At 39.4% G+C, this 23,109-nt stretch overlaps 1 protein-coding gene across 2 annotated transcripts in view; it reads right to left on the reverse strand.

Annotated features, from left to right (window-relative positions):
• Positions 1-23,109, reverse strand: part of hlcs (holocarboxylase synthetase (biotin-(proprionyl-CoA-carboxylase (ATP-hydrolysing)) ligase)) — a 150,468-nt gene that overhangs the window by 109,836 nt on the left and 17,523 nt on the right. Inside the window, exons 2-5 of one of the 2 annotated variants that reach the window (XM_060833777.1) lie at positions 17,441-17,590; positions 13,864-14,026; positions 6,915-7,918; positions 6,206-6,388 (exon numbers count right to left, since the gene is read on the reverse strand). In XM_060833777.1, coding sequence (XP_060689760.1) covers positions 6,206-6,388; positions 6,915-7,918; positions 13,864-14,026; positions 17,441-17,590 — 1,500 coding nt within the window. The remainder of the gene's footprint in view (positions 1-6,205; positions 6,389-6,914; positions 7,919-13,863; positions 14,027-17,440; positions 17,591-23,109) is intronic. The other variant, XM_060833778.1, reaches the window with a different exon arrangement.

Raw genomic sequence — 23,109 nt, forward strand, 5'->3', positions numbered from 1 at the left:
GCCAATCTCTTGCTTTTTTCCTCAGATGTTTGCACACTGTTTCTATTCACATAATCATCTTCAAATAATGTCTTCTTGAATGCCTCCACTGAACCTGCCTCCAATTAACAGTAAGTTTCAATTATATGCTCAAATAGCAGTCTTTCCCCAAAGGTAATCTATTTTTCTTTGATTTCATATCCCAAAGCTGCTCTTCTCTCTCAGATAACTGGGAATGGCTAGCACATAGATCATTCAGGATGCCATCAAAAAAGCATGTTGATTAACCCACTAGGCATACTGCAGAACACAAAGTGAGTGCCCCTATATGCCAACACATCATTGAGTCAGCAGGTCAGGTAGCATCAATGAAAAAAGATCCTATTTTGACTTTCAAAAATGTTTACTTGTGTTTTCCTTCTGAGATGACCTGTGACCAGCATTTTCTATTTTTGTTCCTGATTTCTGTACATTTCATTTACAGTATTTCATTTTATTGTTTCAAAATTTGATTTTTTTCTTTTGACTATCATCCTTATCATGACACATTCGCTGATTCTTTCTCCTATTTGGGCTACTCGCTATATAACTGATTTTTGATTTGATAAGGTCCAGTGAGTATAGTTTTTAATATCTCCCAGAAAACAGAAAATAACACTAACAACTCTTGTCCTGCAACAATATTTCAAACTTTAATTTACAGACACAATGGGCCAATTGGCCTTCCTCTGCAGTGTAACAATTCTATTACTCCACAATTCTACGAGAACTGCTGCTTTTCTGATCCTGAATACTTTACATTCATCTAAATAAGTTTTTAAATTTTCAGGAATACAATTCCTGAATTCTTCTCTAATTTACATTCTAATTTTTTTCACTCACCCGAGTGACCTAAACAGTTGGCCATTCTGATCAACAAGTCCATTCCACAGTGAGACTTAAGTTCCCAGTCTGAAAAATCAGTTAACTATTTGAAAACTCCAGGAAAAGTTTAAAATGTTCTCAGCTTCAAATAATCTCTTCAGGGTTTTATCCAAACACATCTTGGGTCTCTGAATTCCTTACTCTAAGGAGTTCTACTTTTGCTAACATCCATGTATTTTTACTTTCCATTGAAAATGTATAAGATATTGATTTGGATACAACTGGAGTACTGCATTCAGTTCTGGGCACTATACTTCAGGAAGAGCATGAGTTGTTAGAGAAGGTGCAGAAGAGATTTACAGAAATGGATTTGGCAAGAAGATAAATTGGAGACATTGGGATTGCTTCCCTTTGAGAAGGCTGAAAAGAGAACTGATAGAGGTATTCATGAAGGGCATTAGCACTGTAGATAGGGTGAAACTGTTTCCATTTACGAAATGCTTGAGAGCAACAGGGCACAGATTTAAAGTGATTGCAAGAAGTGATCAAAGAAATATGAAAAAGAACCTCTCTCAAACAGCAAGCACTCAGGTTCTAAAATATATTCAAGAGTGGCAGACTGTCATTTTAAAAGGAACAATGTGCACAGTCACCAGGAGATGGCAATAAGTGAAATGCTCATTCAACAACCTGGAATAGACATGATAGGCCAAATGTTGCAATAATTCTGTGATGGCCACTGTATGAAAAATGCTTCAAAGGATCGGCAAAGGTTCAAAACAGTAGCCAGCAGGAGTGCACATATCAACAGTGTAGAGAAAACTAGGCCAGAGATTCAAATTGGGGCCTGGAAAACCACAGATGCAATAACAGTGTTAAGCTCAAATGGTACTTCCTCTTTCTAAATGCACTGTTAGTGTGTCAACAGCACAACCGCTGTTGTAGTTTGAGAAGGAAACTTACCAACATCTTCTCAAGAACTATTAAGGATGATATAAAGACGGTCTTTATTTCTGTACTATTGAAACTGTGTTCTGAAATAAGAAGGAACTGTTTTGAAACCAAGGAACTTACAAAGACAGCTGCACGTTTTCAAAGTTACATATTTGATATCTACTATGAAGACTGCTGAAACCACAGCTACACAAACAGTGTGCAGCTAACTGGAGCTGAGAGGCTGTTTACAGATGAAGTTGATTGGCTTGAAGACTAGGATCAATTATCAATGACAATGGCTCTCTGCCTGTCAACAAGATGACTGGTTGTTAGCTATACAGAAGCTTTGTCAGATCAGAAGAGAAATCAGAAGATCTACCGCAGCCAAAAACATACACTCTGTTCTCTGCTGTAAGCCTTATCAAACCTGAAGAAATTAAGCTTTTCTTTCCTTCAGCAGATGCTGCAACCTGTGTCTTTGAACTGGATAAGTCACAGACCTTTCAAATGTGAACCGGCCACTTTGTGTCTCATGCAAACTAGTGGAAACATCCAGAAAAAGGAAGTTTGAGAAGAAACATTCACATCAGCAAGAATCAACTCAAAAATGCTTTTGAACAAAGACTACAGAACTGTTTTCCCAGTTTTCCATCTACACACGTGTTTTTTATCCTCCCTGTTTATATTTATTTGTGTGTGTGTGTGTGTGTGTGTGTGTGTGTAAGGGTTTAAGAGTTCTAATTTGTAGAGTTTACTTAATTTGGTTTAATTGTGTCCCTGTAGCTAGAATCTAATGAGCTGTATTAAATAGTGATTATTATCAAATGGTCCATGCTTTATATCAACCTGGGTCTGAGTATCAGATGGTCTAGGGGTTTGTGCATTTCATTTAAAATCTTTAACTTGTATAATGACTCAAGGAAGAGCGGGACTTATTTCCAGCACACTCCCCTGTGAGTTGTGATAACAGGCATTAATGTTGACCTTGCCAGTGACATTCACATCATAATACAGACACTTACAAAGATACCCACAGAGCAAATATAGCTCGTCATGTTTTCCCGCATTAATTATTTTCTTCTTGACATTAAAACCTACCAAAATCTCAGCTTAAAAAAAAAGTCCCCAACCAATTTTTTCATCACACATTTTGTATGATCAGCTCTGGCCTGCTGAGAAAGGTTATCAAACATTCGACAAATCTGTTTTATCTTATAATATTTAATTGCATCTTCAATGTTTTTAATCCAACAGGATTTTGATGACAATGTCTGAATTACATTTAGAAGATTTCTATAAATAAGCTTATAAATGAAACAACAGATTAAACTGATTTCCCAGAACTATAGGTAAAAACAATGACTGAAGATGCTGGAAACCAGGCTCTGGATTAGTGGTGCTGGAAGAACACAGCAGTTCAGGCAGCATCTGAGGAGCAGTAAAATCGACGTTTCGAGCAAAAGCCCTTCATCAAGTTAGCCTCAAAGGTTCACTAGTCCAATACAGATAATGATTTTAAATTCCAGTTTTGCATTTTCAAATTTCTTGATATTTCTAGGCATGCAGTGCCTCCTTGTGGATGATAAAATATTGACTGAATGGAAGCAGTAAACTCAGGTGCAAGTGTTTATTCCACCCCAACTGAACAATCATGTATATCAGACATTTATGGTTGAGTTAAAAAGGAACTTACAACTGTTACCTCCATACCGACCTTTCCTTACATTTTCTTCTCATTGGATTCAAATCTCTGTAGTTTGAGGATACTTTGTTTTATATTAATACTTCAAAATTAAGTTAAGTTTCGGTGAACACAAAGCAGCATGCATTTGAATAAAAATTACCAGCATTTTAAAATTAAATGCTTTTGGAAAGGCATCATAACCAAGAATTCCTGTTACAATCAGATTTTTCTCCTACTGCTCTGGCACCCTTGAACAAGAAATTCTGATTTGGAACTAATTACCGGAACACAATCACAGCATGAACCATCCTGACCAAAGATATTTCGCTGTTCACTACAAGAAAAAACATGGTGAAAAATTGAATAAGCAGGTAAAATAAAACTTCCCTATCCCACAACTGTAACTCTTAACATGGACACATTACCAAAACATAACTTGAAGAGACTACTTTACAATAGATTACTAAGTAATCCTTTCTGTTAATACATAGTATTCAAAACAAGACAGTGCACTTGAAAAATTAGGACTTCTTACACTGGACCTGAGAAAGGCAAGGTGTGCAACAGCAAAATACTGCTGTCCAAAATAAAGTCAGAAAATGCTGGAAGTACTCAGCAAGTCAGACAGCATCTGTGAACAGAGAAACAGAATTAACATTTCAGGTCAATTACCTTTCAGTTTTTCTCTAGAAGGTTAAGGACCGAAAAGCACAATTAAACATTATGATGGGTTAGGGTAAGGTAAATACTGACTATCTACTTCCATTGGTCACCTAGATAACAGATGAAATTGCTCTCTATTATTAATAGAATAGAATGAAAACCTAAATGACAGAAAAAAAAGGTCCTTTTACAATATGGAAATTTAACTATTTTAAGAAAATTTGACGTAAGATGAAAAAGATATGCAGAATTATTGTTTAGAATCAAGTGATTTGCCCAATCAATTGTTGGAGCATTTACAAATCTTCCTAAAATATAATTTTGATGTTTTATGAATACAGAAATGTTTGAAGCTATGAACAGGAAATAAGAATGTATGATTAAACTAGGTGAAGAAACAAAACCAGAACTCTATCAACAAACACATCAAGTTAGACCCCATCTACCACCCCCGATAAAAAGAACAGGAAATGACATCACCAACCCAAAGAAACCCAAACATATAAATAGAAAGCAGGAACCATGTACAGTGCTTCGCCTGAGGCCCACTGAAGATGTTACCTAGTAGGGTGACAAAACGTCTGGAAATGAACCTTCCAGCTCAGCGAGCAAACCTACATTCAGAACCTCAACCTGAGCTATAACTGTTCTCAATACTCAATATGGCCAGGTTTTGTGCCATTTATAACTCTATCTATTCTATCTCATTAATTATGCAGAAATTATTTTCATCTATCTCTGTCTGCCCACATCTTTAATTCAAAGTTGTTTATTTTAAATTATTCCATAATTTAATTTGTACCTACTAAATTTGCTGAATTATTCAGACTGCTTTGTTTAAACATTTAGAAAATTCAAATTTTACTACATACTGGAAATTGAGGTGTGACCTTACAGAAGTTTGTAAAATCACAAGGGGAATAGATAGAGTAAATCAACAATTTATCCCTGGATGGAGGAATCCAAAACTAGAGGGCACAGATTTAAGGTGAGAGGGGAAAGATTTGAAAGGGACCTAAGGGGCAACTTTTTCATGCAGAGAGGAGTATGTGCATGGAATGAGCTGTCAGAAGAAGTGGAGGCAGCTGGTACAATTACAACATTCAAAAGGCATCTAAATGGGTATATGAATAGGAAGGGTTTAGAGGGATGTAGGCCAAATGCTGGCAAATGACACTAGAGCAGTTCAGGATATCTGCTCAGCATGGACAAGTTGGACTGAAGGGTCGTTTGTGTGCTGTATATTTCTATGGTTCTATGACTCTATAATTGTCCTGTAAATATGGTTATGACTTCATATTACCACTAGGTGGTGACCTTTAGTAACAAACAAATTTAAAAAGGCACTGACCAAAGTCATACAGGTCAAGCAATAAAAGCATATCTTTCCACAAACAGCAGAGAAGTTATCTTGGAGAACCAAAAGGTAAGTATTTGATCTGTTTTCCTTAAGGAAGGACAAAGAAAAATTAAAGGGATGGTTTATAGCACATCACATGTATACCCCCACACCTTCACAGAGATTTAAAGAAGTATTATAAGCTTACAACAGAGAAAGAAAGATGAACTAGTCATTACCACAAAATACTCTTTCTTTCACTTGTGAAAGATAATTTATTATCTGAAAGTTGTAAAATGAAAGCCAATTTTTAAAATGTACAAAAAGGCCAATATGTTTCCTATGAAAAACTGAAGGATTATTTTAAACTTGAAATTGTGTTTTGTCAACCATGCAATTAGCAAGTTAGTCTTGCAGTATGCTCAGCTTGTGAATGACTCGTGGGGCTGGCTTTGGTGAACAGGGTGATGTTGAAAAGAATATCCAATTGTAAGTGTGCACTCAAATCTTTGCCTGGGTCCACACGCTAGTAAAATGGATTGTGTTAGTAATACAGGATTATGATCTCTCAACTATATTAAGGAACTCCCGACAGAAGATACACACAATTGCTTCCCCCACAAACCCAACTATTAAATTCAAACCAAAACGTATTAATAAAATTATGTGCAGTGGAGCATTTATCCAGCTCAACCAGAGAAAATTAAGCTTTCTATGTCACTGCTAAACAGAAGTCTTACCTCTCCTGTGGTCAGAAGGTACACTGGTGTCAGAGATGGAACTTCACTAAGTTCACAGCTAAGTTGCAAATATGTCAGAATTTCTGTCAGTACTTCATATCGCAGTGCGTTGCTCAGTTTAAGTGTTCTAAAATCCTGCTGCAGTTGGGTCTCTTTTGAATCAGGAGGAATTTCAAGGTGAACCTGTATGTGTAACCGCACAACCAAAAAACTGCCAGTCAATTGAAAAAAGTCAAAAAAGAAAACCCCTAGCAATGTCTGTAATTTTCAAGGTTTTGCTCAGGGAAATGAATTTGAATGAAAATCCTTCTTTCACACCAACTCTACATTTGTTTGACAATAGATTCTTTAAATTACTATGATTAGCCACATACAGCTAACAAAATAGCAATCCAGGAGTATTCAATACTCCACCTCATCTAATTATTCCATGACTTCTATGATCAGGTTAAATAGGAATAAGTGAAGAGAACAAAGAAATAAATTGAGGGAGAAAATTCAGATGCTAGGAGTAAGTGAAGTCAAAGAATTGCAGAATAAGTTATGACAGAAGTTTGACAAACTTATCAGAAAAAGATTTTCTTTTCCCTATTTAAGAGTAGACCATCATGCCCTTACTAAATTTCCCTCAGGACAGGGAAAGGGCTTAAATCTATTTAACAAAAAACAATATTTCTTCCACATAAAATATAAATTTTATCCATCGTACCTGACAGAGCACAGCCTCTCCTCCATTTTCTCCATATGGTAAACGTACAATTACGATGTCCTTCTCAGGATTAGCCAAATTCCCCCACAGCTCAAGATCTTCAGTGGCTTCGTCTGTACTACTGGTTTCTCTTAAGAATGCTTTGCCGCTGGTAAATGCATGGAGGCTTATGTCCTTGCTGTTAGATTTAGTGAAGAACCACCTGTGAATCTTTCCTTTCAGTTCTTTTTTGACTGCTACTTTGATTTCACCAAATGAAAATGATGTACAGAGTCCCAAAATCTTCCCACCTTTGGATAGGTAAGTCATGAACTTTGCATGAATCTGTTCAGGCACTGGATCATCACACGCCACAACCAACAATAAAGAATTATCAACCCAAGGAACTTTTAGAACCTGTTCCTCTAGAAGGGGATAGATCACATAGCTTTCATTGTCAAGGCAATCCAACAGGACGGATTTTATTTGCTGAAATTTTACCAGATATTGACTGTAATCAGATCCAACATAGATCAATACATTGGGAGGTTTCCCATTTTTGTTACCTTGTCCTGCATTTGCCATAAAACTGTCCTCCCCAACCACTGTTTCATCAGAGCTTCCACAATAATCATCAGGGAGGTCCAGTAGGTTTTCTGCCGAGGCATATTTGACTGACTCAATGGTGCTGTTTTCCAACTCCAAACACTCAGAGCAACTGGCAAGGTGAAGGCAATAGCCTTCATGTTCCTCGAGTTCCTTTGCCTCTTGGGCGATATGAAACTCTTTACTGTGAACTGCCTTAAGTTCGTCCATTTCTGGTTGACAAGCAGAACCAACTGTACAACAGCGATCACCACACAAAACCATATTTTGTTCAGTTGCTGGTTTGATTAAAGGATGTTTATGACATGGTTCCATTGCAATATCAAGATCCTGGAGATGACCAATCTCTTTCCACTGTTTTTGAAACATAGCACTTGATTCGAGCAATTTCATTTGAACAGGTTCATTGAGCTGGAGAGCTGAAAGAAATACATATACATTTGAAATCAGTAACATTGAGTGATGCAGTGCAATGTATTACTGAATATAATGTAAAGTCTTCGAGTAAAAAATGAGGTCTGCAGATGCTGGAGATCACAGCTGCAAATGTGTTGCTGGTCAAAGCACAGCAGGTTAGGCAGCATCTCAGGAATAGAGAATTCGACGTTTCGAGCATAAGCCCTTCATCAGGATATAATGTAAAGAAAGACTAGTCAGGAATTATCCCAAAACATTTTCCAATTGTAGTGTCAAAGATTACATAAAAACTAAGAACTTTAATCTGATCAACAAAATTACCTTATCGACAGAGAAAAACAAATCCAGCTGTCCTTAGCAGGTACTTCAGTCAATTCAAGAGCTCATTGCAATTGATTTGCTAATTACAGTAAATAATGTTACATCCGATGAAGTACAGAAAGGACAGAGTGTGTGTGTGACGACTAGTTCATGATCTTAATGCTTCCTGAGGTGTCAGAAACCACAGAGTTGTATATTAAAATAACTGTTAAAAGTTTGAGGTGATGTCAGTTTTCTCCACTAGGAATACTTTGCCTCCAGTGAACAAAATTACTTGCTGAATGGCCAATACCAAATCCATGTCAACTGTTTACTTTCGTAAATATTGTTTCACTTGGTGTTTAAAAATAATTACTTACTTCATATTAAATAGACAACTTATTTGAATCAAATTGCTGAAAACTGACATCTATGATCTTCTCAAAACTCGCTAAGATATTAGTGAGCTCAGGAAGAAGCCAAGATGGACCATCCACAGATGGCTCAATCATTATTATGGATGAGAATGTTTGATTATTTTCGTCATAACATTAGTTCTTTTGTTCATGACTTATTCATCTCATTTTTAGATGTGCCTGATGATCCTCCTGGCAATGTTCTCAATGTACCAGGTTTGATGCCCTGAATCTGTAGTAACAGTTGAATGGAGAATGTACATCATGTGGTTACATTGAGTCATAGAGATGTACAGCACCGAAACAGACCCTTTGGTCCAACTTGTCCATGCCAACTAGATATCCCAACCCAATCTAATCCCACGTACCAGCACCCAGTCCATATCCCTCCAAACCCTTCCTATTCATATGTCCATTCAGGTGCCTTTTAAATGTTGCAATTGAACCAGCCTCCACCACTTCCTCTGGCAGCTCATTCCATACACGTACCACCCTCTGCATGAAACCGTTGCCCCTTAGGTCTCTTTTATATCTTTCCCCTCTCACCCTAAACCTATGCCCTCTAGTTCTGGACTCCCCCACCTCAGGGAAAAGACTTTGTCCATCCATGCCCCTCATAATTTTAGAAACCTCTATAAGGTCACCCCTCAGCATCCGATGCTCCAGGAAAAAGAGCCCTAGCCTATTCAACATCTCCTTATAGCCCAAATCCTCTAACCCTGGCAACATCCTTGTTAATCTTTTCTGAACCCTTTCAAGCTTCACAACATCCATCCAATAGGAAGGAGACCAGAATTTCTTGCAATATTCCAACAGTGGCCTAACCAATGTCCTATACCCACAACTCCTGTACTCAATACTCTGACCAATAAAGGAAAGCATACCAAACACCTTCTTCACTATCCTACCTGCGACTTCACTTTCAAGGAGCTATGGACCTGCACTCGAAGGTCTCTTTGTTCAGCAACACTCCCTAGGACCGCACTATTAAGTGTATAAGTCCTACTAAGATTTGCTTTCCCAAAATGCAGCCCCTCGCATTTATCTAAATTAAACTCCATCTGCCACTTCTCAGCCCATTGGCCCGTCTGATCAAGATCCCATTGTACTCTGAGGTAACCTTCTTCCTGTCCACTACACCTTCAATTTTGGTGTCAGCTGCAAATTTACTAACTATACCTCTTATGCTCACATCCAAATCATTTATATAAATGGCGAAAAGTAGTGGATCCAGCACCGATTCTTGTGGCACTCCACTGGTCACAGGCCTCCAGTCTGAAAAACAACCCTCTACCACCACCCTCTGTCTTCTACCTTTGAACCATCTCTGCATCCAAAGGGTGAGTTCGCCCTATATTCCATGAGGTCTAACCTTGCTAATCAGTGTCCCATGGGGAACCTTGTCGAATGCCTTAATGAAGTTTGTATAGATCACATCCACCACTCTGCCCTCATCAATCCTCTTTGTTACTTCTTCAAATAACTCAATCAAGTTTGTGAGACATGATTTCCCACGCACAAAGCCATGTTGACTATCCCTAATCAGTCCTTGCGTTTCCAAATACAAGTTGTGGTTGAATAGAAGCTAGAGCCTCCTGATGGCCCACCATGCTTATGAATACCTAGTCTATTCCATTTAGCACAGTGGTAATAGCAGTCAGCTGGACTGACGTCAAATTCACAAACATCATTCCTCCAGCAACAGTAGCAATCTTGCATGATACCTAAAAGATGCACTGCAGAAATTCACAAGACTCATGAGACAGTGCCTTCCAAACTCACTACCACCTAGAAGGACAACAGCAGAGGATACAGGGGAACATCACCACTTTCAAAGTCCCCTCCAAACCACTCACTATAGTGACTTGGAAATATATTGCTGTTCCTTCACTGCCACTTGGTCAAATTCCTAGAACTTTCTCCCTAATGGAATGTGGTCTACCTACAGCAAATGGACCATAACGTTTCAAGAACACAGTTCACCACCACTTTCTCAAGTGTAACTGAGGATGGACAATAAATGATGAGCCAGATAATGAAGCCAACACCCCATGAAGGTACAAAAGAAACTGGACACTACCTATTTCTGAGGAAAAAACATGAAGTGCATGCTCACAGTCATGCAAATCGTGTCTCCAAACAAACACGCATTATTAATATTCACAAAAAAATCAATTAGAGAAATTCAAAAAGAAAGATTTTACAACCTTTGAAGTCATATTCTAGGATCACTCACCACTCTCAGGAAAGCATTGCACTAAAATTTGGTAAGGTGGTCAGAAGCTGGTATGCTGTCACCAAATCACATTTTATTTATATATGGAAAGTCCTTGACACTGATCCAGCTCCCTCAGGACCCCCTCTCAAAGTGTCAGGATGTCTGACAATCCTGTTTTTATTTGTTGGCCAAGGCTCACTAATTGTACCAGTTGACAGCCACAATCAAGGAATTTTTATTTGATGAGGTCCATCTGATTGACCATTTTATAATCACTAATCCCTCTCCCCACGCCTCGGTCCAAGGCTAGTTCTTTTTTTTAAACAGCTCCTCCTGGAATATTTTAGCACCGGCTCAGGTTCGCCCAACTCTGGTTTGGATACAGGCAGTGCGTAATGCACAGTAGCTCACCACTTGCACTCAGAGCATCTTGGAAGAAGTTTATTCTATTCTTCTGGCAGCAAAGGTGTCAAGGTGGTGACATTCGCTGTGTCCATCTCAGGTTCCAAAGTCCCTTCAACGGTTGACAGAGAGGAATAACACACAGGTCCTGCCAGCATTTTCAAATGTTTCTAAGGAGCCAGGCATGTTTTGCTCCTGCCCTTTTTGCGAGTTTGCAGTTTTTACATGGTCTATGTGCTTGTTCAGAGCTGTTGCATCTATCCGAATGTTATATGTTACTGTATCTGATCTCATGTCAATCATGACTCTTATCCATGCAGGTGGCCATTCCCATGGTACGTACACCAAACTTCATTCCTTGAAGTAAACTGTCTTTCTTGCTTAGCACAGTCTTGCTTCCAGCATCGGTATTCCTGATGCCATTTCACCCTTCCCCACCTCAAGTCCAGGAAGATCAAAACCCCTCAAAACATTTCAAGAAGGTAGCCCAGACACTAACTTTTCTACTTGTTTTAAGCAGGTATGAAGTGGATACTCCAGGAGGTTTGCAGCTGGCCCAACTACTCAGTCTTAAATAAAACTATTTATTTACACATGAACCAAAGAAAACAGAATTTAAAATAACTATTTAGAAACCCAATTGACTCTATCACAACTTAGTGATGCTGCTCCATATACTTGCAACATCCCCATAAACAGCCCCTTGGCAAAAAAGGTATAATCAAGCACAGGTTTTTACAGGAGAGAGGATCAGCATGGAGCTGTTTCTTTGACCAGCAGCCTCAAAAAACTGACTACTTGCTTAAACCTAACCAGAGAAAAGCTGAGCTGGGAAAACTGGCAACTCACCTTTCTTTGTAAAAGTGTTTTTTTTAAAACTTTAAAGCTTTTGCCTAAGGCAGTATCTGTTAGCTATAATCAAATGGGCCCTAAAATCATACAACACAAATACGTTGAAACCTTTGCATTTACAATCCCTCTAAAAAAAAACCAAGGATGACTTAACCTTGTAAAGGTTGTAGCATCATCTCAAGTTGACGTGTAATTGAGTCAAGGATATACCGGCCATTCCCACAAATGTGGAGGAGCTGCTGGCAGTAATTTCAGTCCTTGTTGGCACTCTGTGCAATGCCCCATTATCACAGTTATATTTGTATCCAATCCTAGCCACCAGATTCTTGCTCCCCATAATAATTAGATTAGATTAGATTACTTACAGTGTGGAAACAGGCCCTTCGGCCCAACAAGTCCACACTGACCCGCCGAAGCGCAACTCATCCAGACCCATTACCCCTTCACCTAACACTACTTCCTCCTCACTAACGGAGGAAACCGGAGCACCTGGAGGAAACCCACGCAGACACAGAGAGAATGTCTGTGTGGAGTCTGCACAGTCGCCTGAGGCGGGAATTGAAGCCAGGTCTCTGGTGCTGTGAGGCAGCAGTGCTAACCACTGTGCCACCGTGCCATCCTCTACTAAAATCTGGCCTGTCTGGGTCCAAAAAGGTTTCAATTCTGGTCGTGATGGCTGTTTGGTCTCTGCCATCACCTCTAACTGTTTCAGTTTTGCTCAGCAATTCAAGAACCGGGCAACTCGTCTTGGGATTTTTGACTGGTTTAAGACGACTGGCTGATCACCAACCAACCAACCGCCCTGTGGCTGAACACGTTAACTCCCCCCTCCCACTCCGCCAAGAACATGTAGGTCCTTGGCCTTCTCCATCGCCAGACCCTGGCCACACGACGCCTGGAGGAAGAGCGCCTCATCTTCCGCCTGGAACCCTCCAACCACACAGGATGAATATAGGTTTCTCCAGCTTCCTCATTCCCCCACCTTATCTCAGTCCCAACTCCCGGATTCAGCACCGCCCTCTTGACCTGCAATCTTCTTCTCGACCTTTCCACCTCCACCCTCTCTCCGGCCTATCATCCTCCCCTTCCTTCCACCTATCATATTCCCAGTGCCCCTCTCCCAAATTCCACCCCCCCCAACCTTTTATCTCAGCCCACTTGGCACACCAGCCTCATTCCTGAAGAAGGGCTTATGCTCGAAACGTCGATTCTCCTGCTCCTCGGATGCTGCCTGGCCAGCTGCGCTTTTTCAACTCTGGTCTTCAGCATCTGCAGTCCTCACTTTCTCCTAGTTGATCTCTTTACAACCACTACATGGTCTTTAAACGTTTATTAATGTTATCTCATTCTTAGTAGAGGCTCAGTTCCTCCTACAACTTAGTCCTATGATATCATGAGTGTCTCAATGTAAAAGCAACTTGGTAAATTACCAAAAAACGATAATAGTTCTTGACTTATTCTCAATATGTATCGAATAAAACAACTTAAATTCTACATATTATTTCAACTCACAGACTTGATTTAAAATGTGTACAGAAGATAGAGATATGAATTTCTTTTGTTCCCACATTAGCATCTTTACATTGTCATTATATGTTAAATTCAAGAAAAAAATTATGAAACACACTAAACATAGGAAGTCATCTCATAGATGTTTACCAATTAAACTCTTATCCAAGAACTTTAAATGTATGCATATAATGCAACTAAAATACTGAAACTTGAATAAAACCCAAATAAAAGCAAAAAAGGCACTCACAAACTATTTTTTGAGGTACCATTCCATCATCCATCTGTAGTCTGTTCTCCATGAAGGCAACTCCAAGTCTGCTAAAATCATCTACATTTGCTTCAGCAATTAGTTTGTATGGGTTGCCAAGTAAATATGCCAATGGTACGCAGAAGTCAGAATATCTTAAGATCTACAGGGAAAAAAAAATACAATTGCCCAGTGAAAAAATACAACTTGAAATAATTTCTAAATTCTGCCAAAACTGACATGGCCACTTTACTTTCACTTACAATACTGCAGCAGAAATATCGTTCAAATCTTAACGATATTTAGTATGGTCAATGCAATTTCAGTACGATACCGAAGTGTCATACCATGCTTGTTAGAACAGTGCCTGGTTTGGACAAGTTCCTGTTTTAACTAGCTGGAATTGGACTAAAGACTGCTAAGAGCAAACCAAGTTGGAGAGAAGCATTTCAGAAATGAAAATGTTTTAAATCATTTCACTTGAAACCTGTGTTTTGAAAGATAGATTGAAAGGATATCTCAAGATTGTATTTCCTGACCAAACTATGTCTAAAATATGTCAGACACAACAGTGTATGATTCCTACAGGTGTTCAAAGAAACAGGTTCCAGAACGTCCACGTTGGATAAGAGTTTAATTGGTAACCATTTGTAGAGACACTGTAAACATCTGAGATGACTTCCTATGTTTACTGTGTTTCATAATTTTTTTTTCTTGAATTTAACATTTACATTTGAGAATAAGGTATCTGCCAGAGCTTTTTTTTTACGTGTGTGTGTGTGTGTGTGTGTGTGTGTGTGTGTGTGTGTGTGTACGCGCGTGCATGTATCTTAGCCTTTATTGAAAAATCATTTGAAAACAGGAGTACTCAAGCCTTGCTTCAAACGTATATGAGCTGGGTATACTATGTCTGGAGTACTCTATGAGGCATCTTAGGGAATGCACTGTTGCCATAGACAGAATATCAGACTTGTTCCTGGGATGGCGGGGCTGTTCCTCGAAGAGAGATTGGGCAAACTTAGGTTTATATTCCCTAGCATTTCAAAGCAAGAGAGATGAAACTTACAAAGTGCTTAAAGAGGTAGTCAGGTAGATGCATGTTAGAAGTTGCCTCTGGTTCAAGAATCGAGAATCAGGATGCACAATTTAAAAAATGACAGAGATGCTACTTAAGTCCAAGATGAGAAGAAACATTTTACTCAGAAAGATAAGCCTCTGGAGTTCTGTAACAAAGTAGTCTATGGAAGCTCAATCTTTGAGCATGTTTAAGGTTAAAACTTACAGATTATCAGTGTTGTACATGATTATGTGAATAGAGTAGGCAAATGGCATTGAATGTTCAATCAGCCATAATCATACTGAATGGGGCAGGCTCAATGGGCTAAATAGCCTATTCTTGTTCCTACAAAGTATTGCATGTTTATTAGTTAAATTTCAGTTTGACATTAAACCCATATTTGTGCACTGATCTTCATCCAACATCTTTTTAAATTTAATGACCTTTCCAGTTATATTGTTTCAAATGTTGGTCCAAAATTCTTGGCTCCACATGTCCACAAGTTTTCTTTTCATGAAGAAATGAAGAGGTAGTTGGCAGTTGGCTGGGAAGTATGCTCCAGAAAAGAGCAAAAATTGCAATCAGCTTGGTGCTGCAGCCTAGACAGCAGGTTTTGGCAACATAGCTGGCTTCCCCAGGGGTAGGGCACGATAGACTATATACATGATACACAGACAGAGCCACATCATAGTGCAGCTGACTTCATCAATAGAAAAGGATTTCAATCCATCGATATGCAATCCTCTGTGATCACACATGTCAACTCTTTGATGTTTGCATCAAGGATCCTGGAAGCTGTTCATGGTGCCTACCTATATAACTTATGCCCTTGAAAGCTCTCATGTTCCTGCTGCATTGAGGGGCAAGATGCCTTGCAAGGTCTAGAGTTTCACGTGGACCTTGCAAGGTCTGGAGTTTCACGTGGGCCTGATCAGGACAGGACAGCAGGTACATTCCCTAAAAGGCATTAGTGAACCAGATTGGTTGTTCCAACAATAAAGAACATTTTCACAGTCATAATTAGACCTTTATTTCAGATTTTTGTTGAATTCATCTATCAAAGCAGACACAAACCTAGGATACTAGAACATTACTTGCATCTCTCTGGGTTAACAATCTAGCAATAATACCACTAGGCCATTGTCTCTCCTGTCTGTAACATCAACCAGAAAGACAAGGCACCACCCCACAACTCAACTCTTCCCGACTTTTCTCAGGTTACCGGTGCATTGCCCCATTGATCTTTAAGGAAGAGATGTGGCAGAAATAAGCTAGATCTGTTCAATTTGAGGGGGACCAAAGGTCAGGGAACAAAATCCTGAGTTTCTTGGATGATGAGGAAGATAGAGATCATGAAACAAAAAAAAAGAGGTGTAAAGGGCAGTTCAGGTGAACTCCTCAAGCAAGAACTAGGCTGAGTAAGATAAGTTTAGAAGCGAAAAGGAAAATAAAACAGCCAAAGAGAATATGAGAATAGAATGTCAGTTAACATAAAATAGAACCCCAAAATGTTCAAATATCATGTAAAAGTTAAGTAGTGGGTGGGCAGATGAGGGACAAGGATTGTGGTATGTGTTTACAACATGAAGCCAGGTTAAAATATATGGAGTACTTTATATTGATGTTTATTAAGCTATGCTGACAAAATATCAATAGAAGCAGAGTTGACAGAGAAAACAGAGAGTGAAAATCTACAGGCAAGATGTGCAGGGAAGGCTTGTTTTAATGCAGGTAGCTATGTCACCTGGGCTTGTAATCTAGGTTACTAAGGGAAGTTGAAGTGGAAATAGTGGATGGACTTGCAATATTCTCTAAAAATGGGGAATTGCCAGAATATTAGAAACTGGTAAATATAACATTCTTGTTCAAGAAGAGATGCAAGGATATTCATAGGGCAGTCAGTTTAACATAAGTCATAGAAAAGGTTTTAGAAACAATAATCATGGACATTTCAACAGTTGCTGATGAAAACAAGAACAGATATGACAGTGAAGATGATCTGAACCAACTGCAATATGACATCAGTTGGGTAGCAGATAGGCAAACAAAAGCAGGTGAAATTTGATATGGAATTGTGAGGTGATGCATTTTGGCAAAAGGGAGATAATTCTTCATAAAAACATAACTTAAGATTGTTTTATTGCTTAAAAGGCAAGTAAGCATTGTGGTTTATACAGTAAGTAGCTCAGATGGTTATGGCTATGAGTTAATACAGCATCGTTTCAAAAGAATCAGACTTTATCTATACCACACCATAGTAAAGCAGCAACTAAAACACCATGATGTGTAAGAGCCAGTGCTGGACTAGGGTGGACAAGGTCAGAAGTCAGACGACACCAGATTATAATCCAACAGGTCAATTTGAAATCAAATTAAACTGGTGTCGTCTGACTTCTGAACTAAAATATCAAATTATAATTTAAAGATGTCCAGCTAAGGAATGCCTAACAGGTCGCAGATTTTGCAAATTAAAGCAATCCTTATAATAAAAATTGTTTTGTATAAAATTAAGTCACTTACTTTTTCAGAAGAAACAGAGACTGAATCAAAACTAGCACTCCCCAAGATAGCTTCTATCAGAAAAGTTATTTGTTGTGCCCGCTGTTTGTGTTCGGTGCGAGCTATCACAGGTTCAGGGCGCAGTGACCATTTACTCAAGTCATCACAAAGCTGAAATATTGATAAAAAAAGGCAAAGTAAATATATTGTAGATCACAAGGTCACAACTAGTGGTGCAAGTTGGGAAGTGAATCTAACCAACTGACCCAAGTTGATGTGCTAACGTAAAAAATTTTAAGAAAAAGGTGGTAAGGAAAAGCCAGGGGTCTATAGATCGGTGAACCTTACATCTGTGGTGCGTAAGTTGTTGGAGAGGATTCTGAGAGTCAAAATGTATGTGCGTTTGGAAAGGCAAGGACTGATTAGGGATGGTCAACACAGCTTTGTGCATGGGAAATCATGTCTCAGTAATTTGATTGAGTTTTTTTAAAAGAGGTGACAAAGAAGACTGATGAAGGCAGAGCAGTACACATCGCCTATATATGGACTTCAGAAAATTGCTCAGCAAGATTCTACGTGATAGGCTAGTTAGCAAGGTTAGATCATGTGGGATCTGGGGGAGCTAGCCAACTGGATACAAAATTGGCTTGAAGGTAACAGACAAAAGGTGGTGATGATGAAGGGTTGTTTCTCAGACTGGAGGCCTTTGACCAATTGTGTCCTGCAAGGCTTAGTGCTGGGACTACTGCTTTTTGTATCTTATATAAAAGAATTTGAATGTGAATGTATGAAGCATGGTTAGTAAGTTTGCAGATGACACCAAAATAGGTGGTGTAGGACAGTTGATTATCTCAGAGTACAACAGGATCTTTATCATATTGGTTAGTAGGCCGAGATGGAGTTTAATTTAAATATATGTGAGATGCTGCATTTTGGTAAGGCAAATCAAGGCAGGCCTTGTACACTTAATGGAAGGGTCCTGGAGTGCTGCCAAGCAAAAGGGGCCTGGTGATGCAGGTGCATAGTTCCTTGAAATTGGAGTCACAAGTAGACAGGGTGGTGAAGTCGGCATTTGGGCACGCTTGCCTTCATTGGTTGGTGCACTGAGTGTAAGAGTTTGGATGTGATGTCACAGCTGTACAGGACATTGATTAGGCCACTTATGGAAGACTGCATTCAATTCTGGTCTCCCTGTTATATGAAAGATGGTGTTAATCTTGAAAGAGTGCAGAAAAGATTTACAAGGATGCTGCCAGGATTGGACGGCTTAACCTACAGGGAGAGGCTGAATTTTTTTTATCCTGGAACGTCGGGGCTGAGGGGTAAGCTTATAGAAGTTTATAAAATCATAAAAGGCATGAATAGGGTGAAAAGCCGAAGTTGTCTTCTCAGAGTAGGGGAGAACTAGACGGCATAGGATTAAAGTGAAAGGGGAAAGATTTAAAAGGGACCTGAGAGGCAATTTTATCACACAGAGTGTGGTGCGTGTATGGAATGAGTTGCCAGGGGAAGTGATGGAGGTGGGTACAATTACAACATCTGGGTGGGTACATGAATAGAAAGGATTTAGAGGGATATGAGCCAAATGTTGGCAAATGGCCCTAGAACAATTTAGGATATCTGGTCGCATTGACATGTTGGACCAAAGGTTCAATTTCCATGCTGTTTAATTCTATAGCTCTATAATTGAAGTTATTTTTAATTCTTTCATGTGAGGCAGGTGTCACTGGCAATTATTGCTCATCCATAATTGTTATTGAGATGGTTGTAGCAAGCCTTCTTAAACTGTCCCAGTCCAGCTAAATGGTCAGCTTATAAAACAAAACACACTGAAATGGAACATTAAGCCTTCTTTCCATCTTTCAAACTAATTTCCACATGCTCCACAGCATTAAAATTGCCCTAACCTAAGTCACAAATTATGTCAATTGTAGTTTTTGACGTGGTCACCAGCTCCAACATCCTTCTCTCTGGTGAACTTTTTTCTGCTTGGATTAATTGTTTTAAATCCAATCACAGTATTTGCCGTTTCTTCATTTGTGTACTCAAAGTTTGGGAGAAGATTTGTAGCTTGGGTGCTCGTTGTTGTGGTTCTGTTCGCCGAGCTGGGAGTTTTTGTTGCAAACGTTTCGTCCCCTGTCTAGGTGACATCTTCAGTGTTTGGGAGCCTCCTGTGAAGCGCTTCGGTGATGATTCCTCCGGCATTTATACTGGTTTGAATCTGCCGCTTCCGGTTGTCAGTTGCTGTCCGCTGCAGTGGTCGGTATATAAGGTCTAGTTCAATGTGTCTGTTGATAGAATTTGTGGATGAGTGCCATGCCTCTAGGAATTCCCTGGCTGTTCTCTGTTTGGTCTGCCCTATAATAGTGGTGTTGTCCCAATCGAATTCGTGTTGTTTGTCATCTGAGTGTATGGCTACTAGGGATAGCTGGTCGTGTTGTTTCGTGGCCAGTTGGTGTTCATGGATGCGGGTTGTTAGCTGTCTTCCTGTTTGTCCTATGTAGTGTTTTGTGCAGTCCTTGCATGGGATTTTGTACACTACATTAGTTTTGCTCATGCTGGGTATCGGGTCCTTTGTCCTGGTGAGTTGTTGTCTGAGAGTGGCTGTTGGTTTGTGTGCTGTTATGAGTCCTAGTGGTCGCAGCAGAATGGCTGTCAGTTCAGAAATGCTCCTGATGTATGGGAGTGTGGCCAGTCCTTTGGGTTGTGGCATGTCGTCATTTTGTTGTCTTTCCCTAAGGCATCTGGTGATGAAATTGCACGGGTATCCATTTTTGGTGAATACCTTGTATAGGTGTTCTTCTTCCTCTTTTTGTAGTTCTGGTGTGCTGCAGTGTGTTGTGGCCCTTTTGAATAATGTCCTGATGCAACTTTGTTTGTGTGTGTTGGGGTGGTTGCTTTCATAGTTCAGGACTTGGTCTGTGTGTGTGGCTTTTCTGTATACCTTCGTGGTGAATTCTCCATTCGGTGTTCTTTGTACCATCACGTCCAGGAATGGGAGCTAGTTGTCCTTTTCTTCCTCTCTCGTGAACCGGATTCCTGTGAGTGTGGCGTTGATGATCCGGTGTGTGTTCTCTATTTCTGTATTTATAATGATTACAAAGGTGTCGTCCATGTATCTGACCCAGAGTTTGGGTTGTAATTGCGTTAATACTGTTTTTTCTAACCTTTGCATTACTGCTTCTGCCAAGAGTCCGGAGATCGGTGGGCCCATGGGTGTTCCATTGATTTGTTCATATATCTGGTTGTTGAATGTGAAGTGTGTTGTGAGGCACAGGTCCAGTAGTTTAAGTATGCCGTCTTTGTTAATAGGTTCAGCATCCTGTTGTCTGTTATTATGTCCAGCAGGTTGGATATTGTTTCTCTGGCTAGGGTTTTGTCAATAGAAGTGAACAGTGCCATTACATCGAATGAGACCACGGTTTCTTCCTTGTCTATGTGTATATTTCTGATGATGTCCAAGAATTCTTGTGTTGACTGTATAGAGTGTCTGGATCCAGTGATCAGGTGTTTCAGTTTCTGTTGTAGCTCTTTAGCCAGTTTGTGTGATGGGGTTCCTGGTAGCGATACTATGGGTCTGAGTGGAATGTCTGGTTTGTGTACTTTAGGTAGTCCATAGAATCTGGGGGTGTTGTTGCTTTCCAGTTTCATTCTTTTGTGTACTACCCTTTGGCATGACTAATAGGCATGTACTAATGGTACTTAATTCTTCCTCGCTACTATCTCTCTTTACTTTTTTGTCTACTTGTCCGAGAACCTACACCACCTGGACATTGGGGTCGCAGAAGCTCCTGATCCAGCTGTCCCACCAGATTCCAGCCATTCTGTCAGGCTACAGATTGCTCATAATGCTAACATCCTACTCATTCCTGTTTGGAATTTCCAAATTCACTTTCTTAACAACATAAAATTACCCACTGACTCCAAAAACTCTCACACATTCAAAACTTCAAGATTGTACTCCATAATTCTGTCATTAGCATTTCATCTTCCACCTATTTTATTCCATAGGCTTTGGAAGTCTTTGCTGCTCATGTGCTATCCACTAATCTCTATTCATGTTCCCCATTTTCACCAGCCTAATTTACTACCAGAAAGCTAATATTTTGAATTTAAAATTTTTGTCCATATTTTAAACCCATGAGCTTTGCTCTTCCAACTCACCAGCAGCCAGCCAGTATTATAACCTCCTCCAAATGAAAACCCTTCCCCAAAAACACTTTTCACTTGACTCTGACTTCATTTACATTTTCCTTCAGTTTCTTCCCACTGGCATCCATGCTTCATTTGGCTATACTCTAGAAAAAATCCAGAAAGTTTTCCATTTCTCCATCACTAAAAGACCCCAAACCCCACCCTTCCCCAGCTTAATAACTAATAATCTGTTCAACTTTCTGAACTGCCCATCTTGGATTCTGCTTTCATATTGATTATCAATTATCCAATGTGCAAGTTCCTGCCTTTGATTGGTGCATTCTCCCAGAGTTGGACCATAGCATAGGTCAATGGTCCACTAACAGACACCAGCCCTGGCAAGAGGATTGAATAAAATCATAATCACCTACTTTAAGTAAGCGTATTTTAAGGAATTTGGTAATTTGAAAATTTCATTGATATAAAAGTATGAACTGAATCTCAAATTTTCATAATATCCATGCAACATAAACTATTAGTGCTGAAACACATCAAAATAGAAACCATTTCATGGGGTTGTAGATACATTCAGTGAATGGGCATAAATTTGGTCGATGGAGAATAAAGTAGTTGCATTTGCAGACCCTCCAAGAGGCAGTAGGAACACTGTTTGGAATTCTCTTCCCCAGACAGCAATGTAGATTGGATCACTGAATATATTCAACAGTTAAAATTATTTTTTTTATCCAAAGACAGTAAAGGGTTATTGTGAGCAGGTAACAGGAAAATAGAATTAAAACCACAATCAGGTTAGCCATGCCAAAGCAGCTCAGATGGCCTTCTCCTATTTCTTATGACCACTTCTGATCTTTTTAGGAATAGCATTACAATCTCTCAGAAAAGCAAGGTTGCCGTATCTAAACCTTAGTGTCATACAGCACAGGAAAAGGCCCTCTGGCCCATCATAGCAATGCTGATCAAATTACTAATCCCATTTACCAATATACTAAAAAAGAACTTCAATTTTAAATAAGGTTTATACTGATATAGGTAATCTCAGCATAGCGAAGTAGGAACTGGACAACTGATCAGAACAGCAGTGGGTTAGTCAAAGAGAAAAGGTCATTCACGATTTTCACTCAATGGAAACAGGGGTTAATTTCAAACCCACACCACTACCATCTAGAAGGGCAAGGGCTGCAGAAATGCAGGAACAAAACCACTTACAAGTTTCCATCCAAGTCATTCACACATGAAAACATATTGACTTCCTTTCAGGGTCACTGGATGAATATTCTGGAATTGCCTCCTAATGGCATTGTGAGTCTACCAATACCAATGGACTGTAGCAGCTAAGAAGGCAGCTCATCACTACTTTCTAAAGGACACCAAAGAATAGGAAATAAATGCGGCCTAGCCAGCAATGCCCACATTTTATGGAAGAATTTAAAAAAGAAGTTTACTAAGTAATAATAGAACTGGGTTTGGCCAGAGTTGGGAAGCCTGCAGCATTAACACATGATAACGGTTACTTGGATGAAATTAAACAAAACTTG

The sequence above is a fragment of the Hemiscyllium ocellatum genome, chromosome 12, assembly GCF_020745735.1.
Source record: "Hemiscyllium ocellatum isolate sHemOce1 chromosome 12, sHemOce1.pat.X.cur, whole genome shotgun sequence".
NCBI lineage: Eukaryota > Metazoa > Chordata > Chondrichthyes > Orectolobiformes > Hemiscylliidae > Hemiscyllium > Hemiscyllium ocellatum.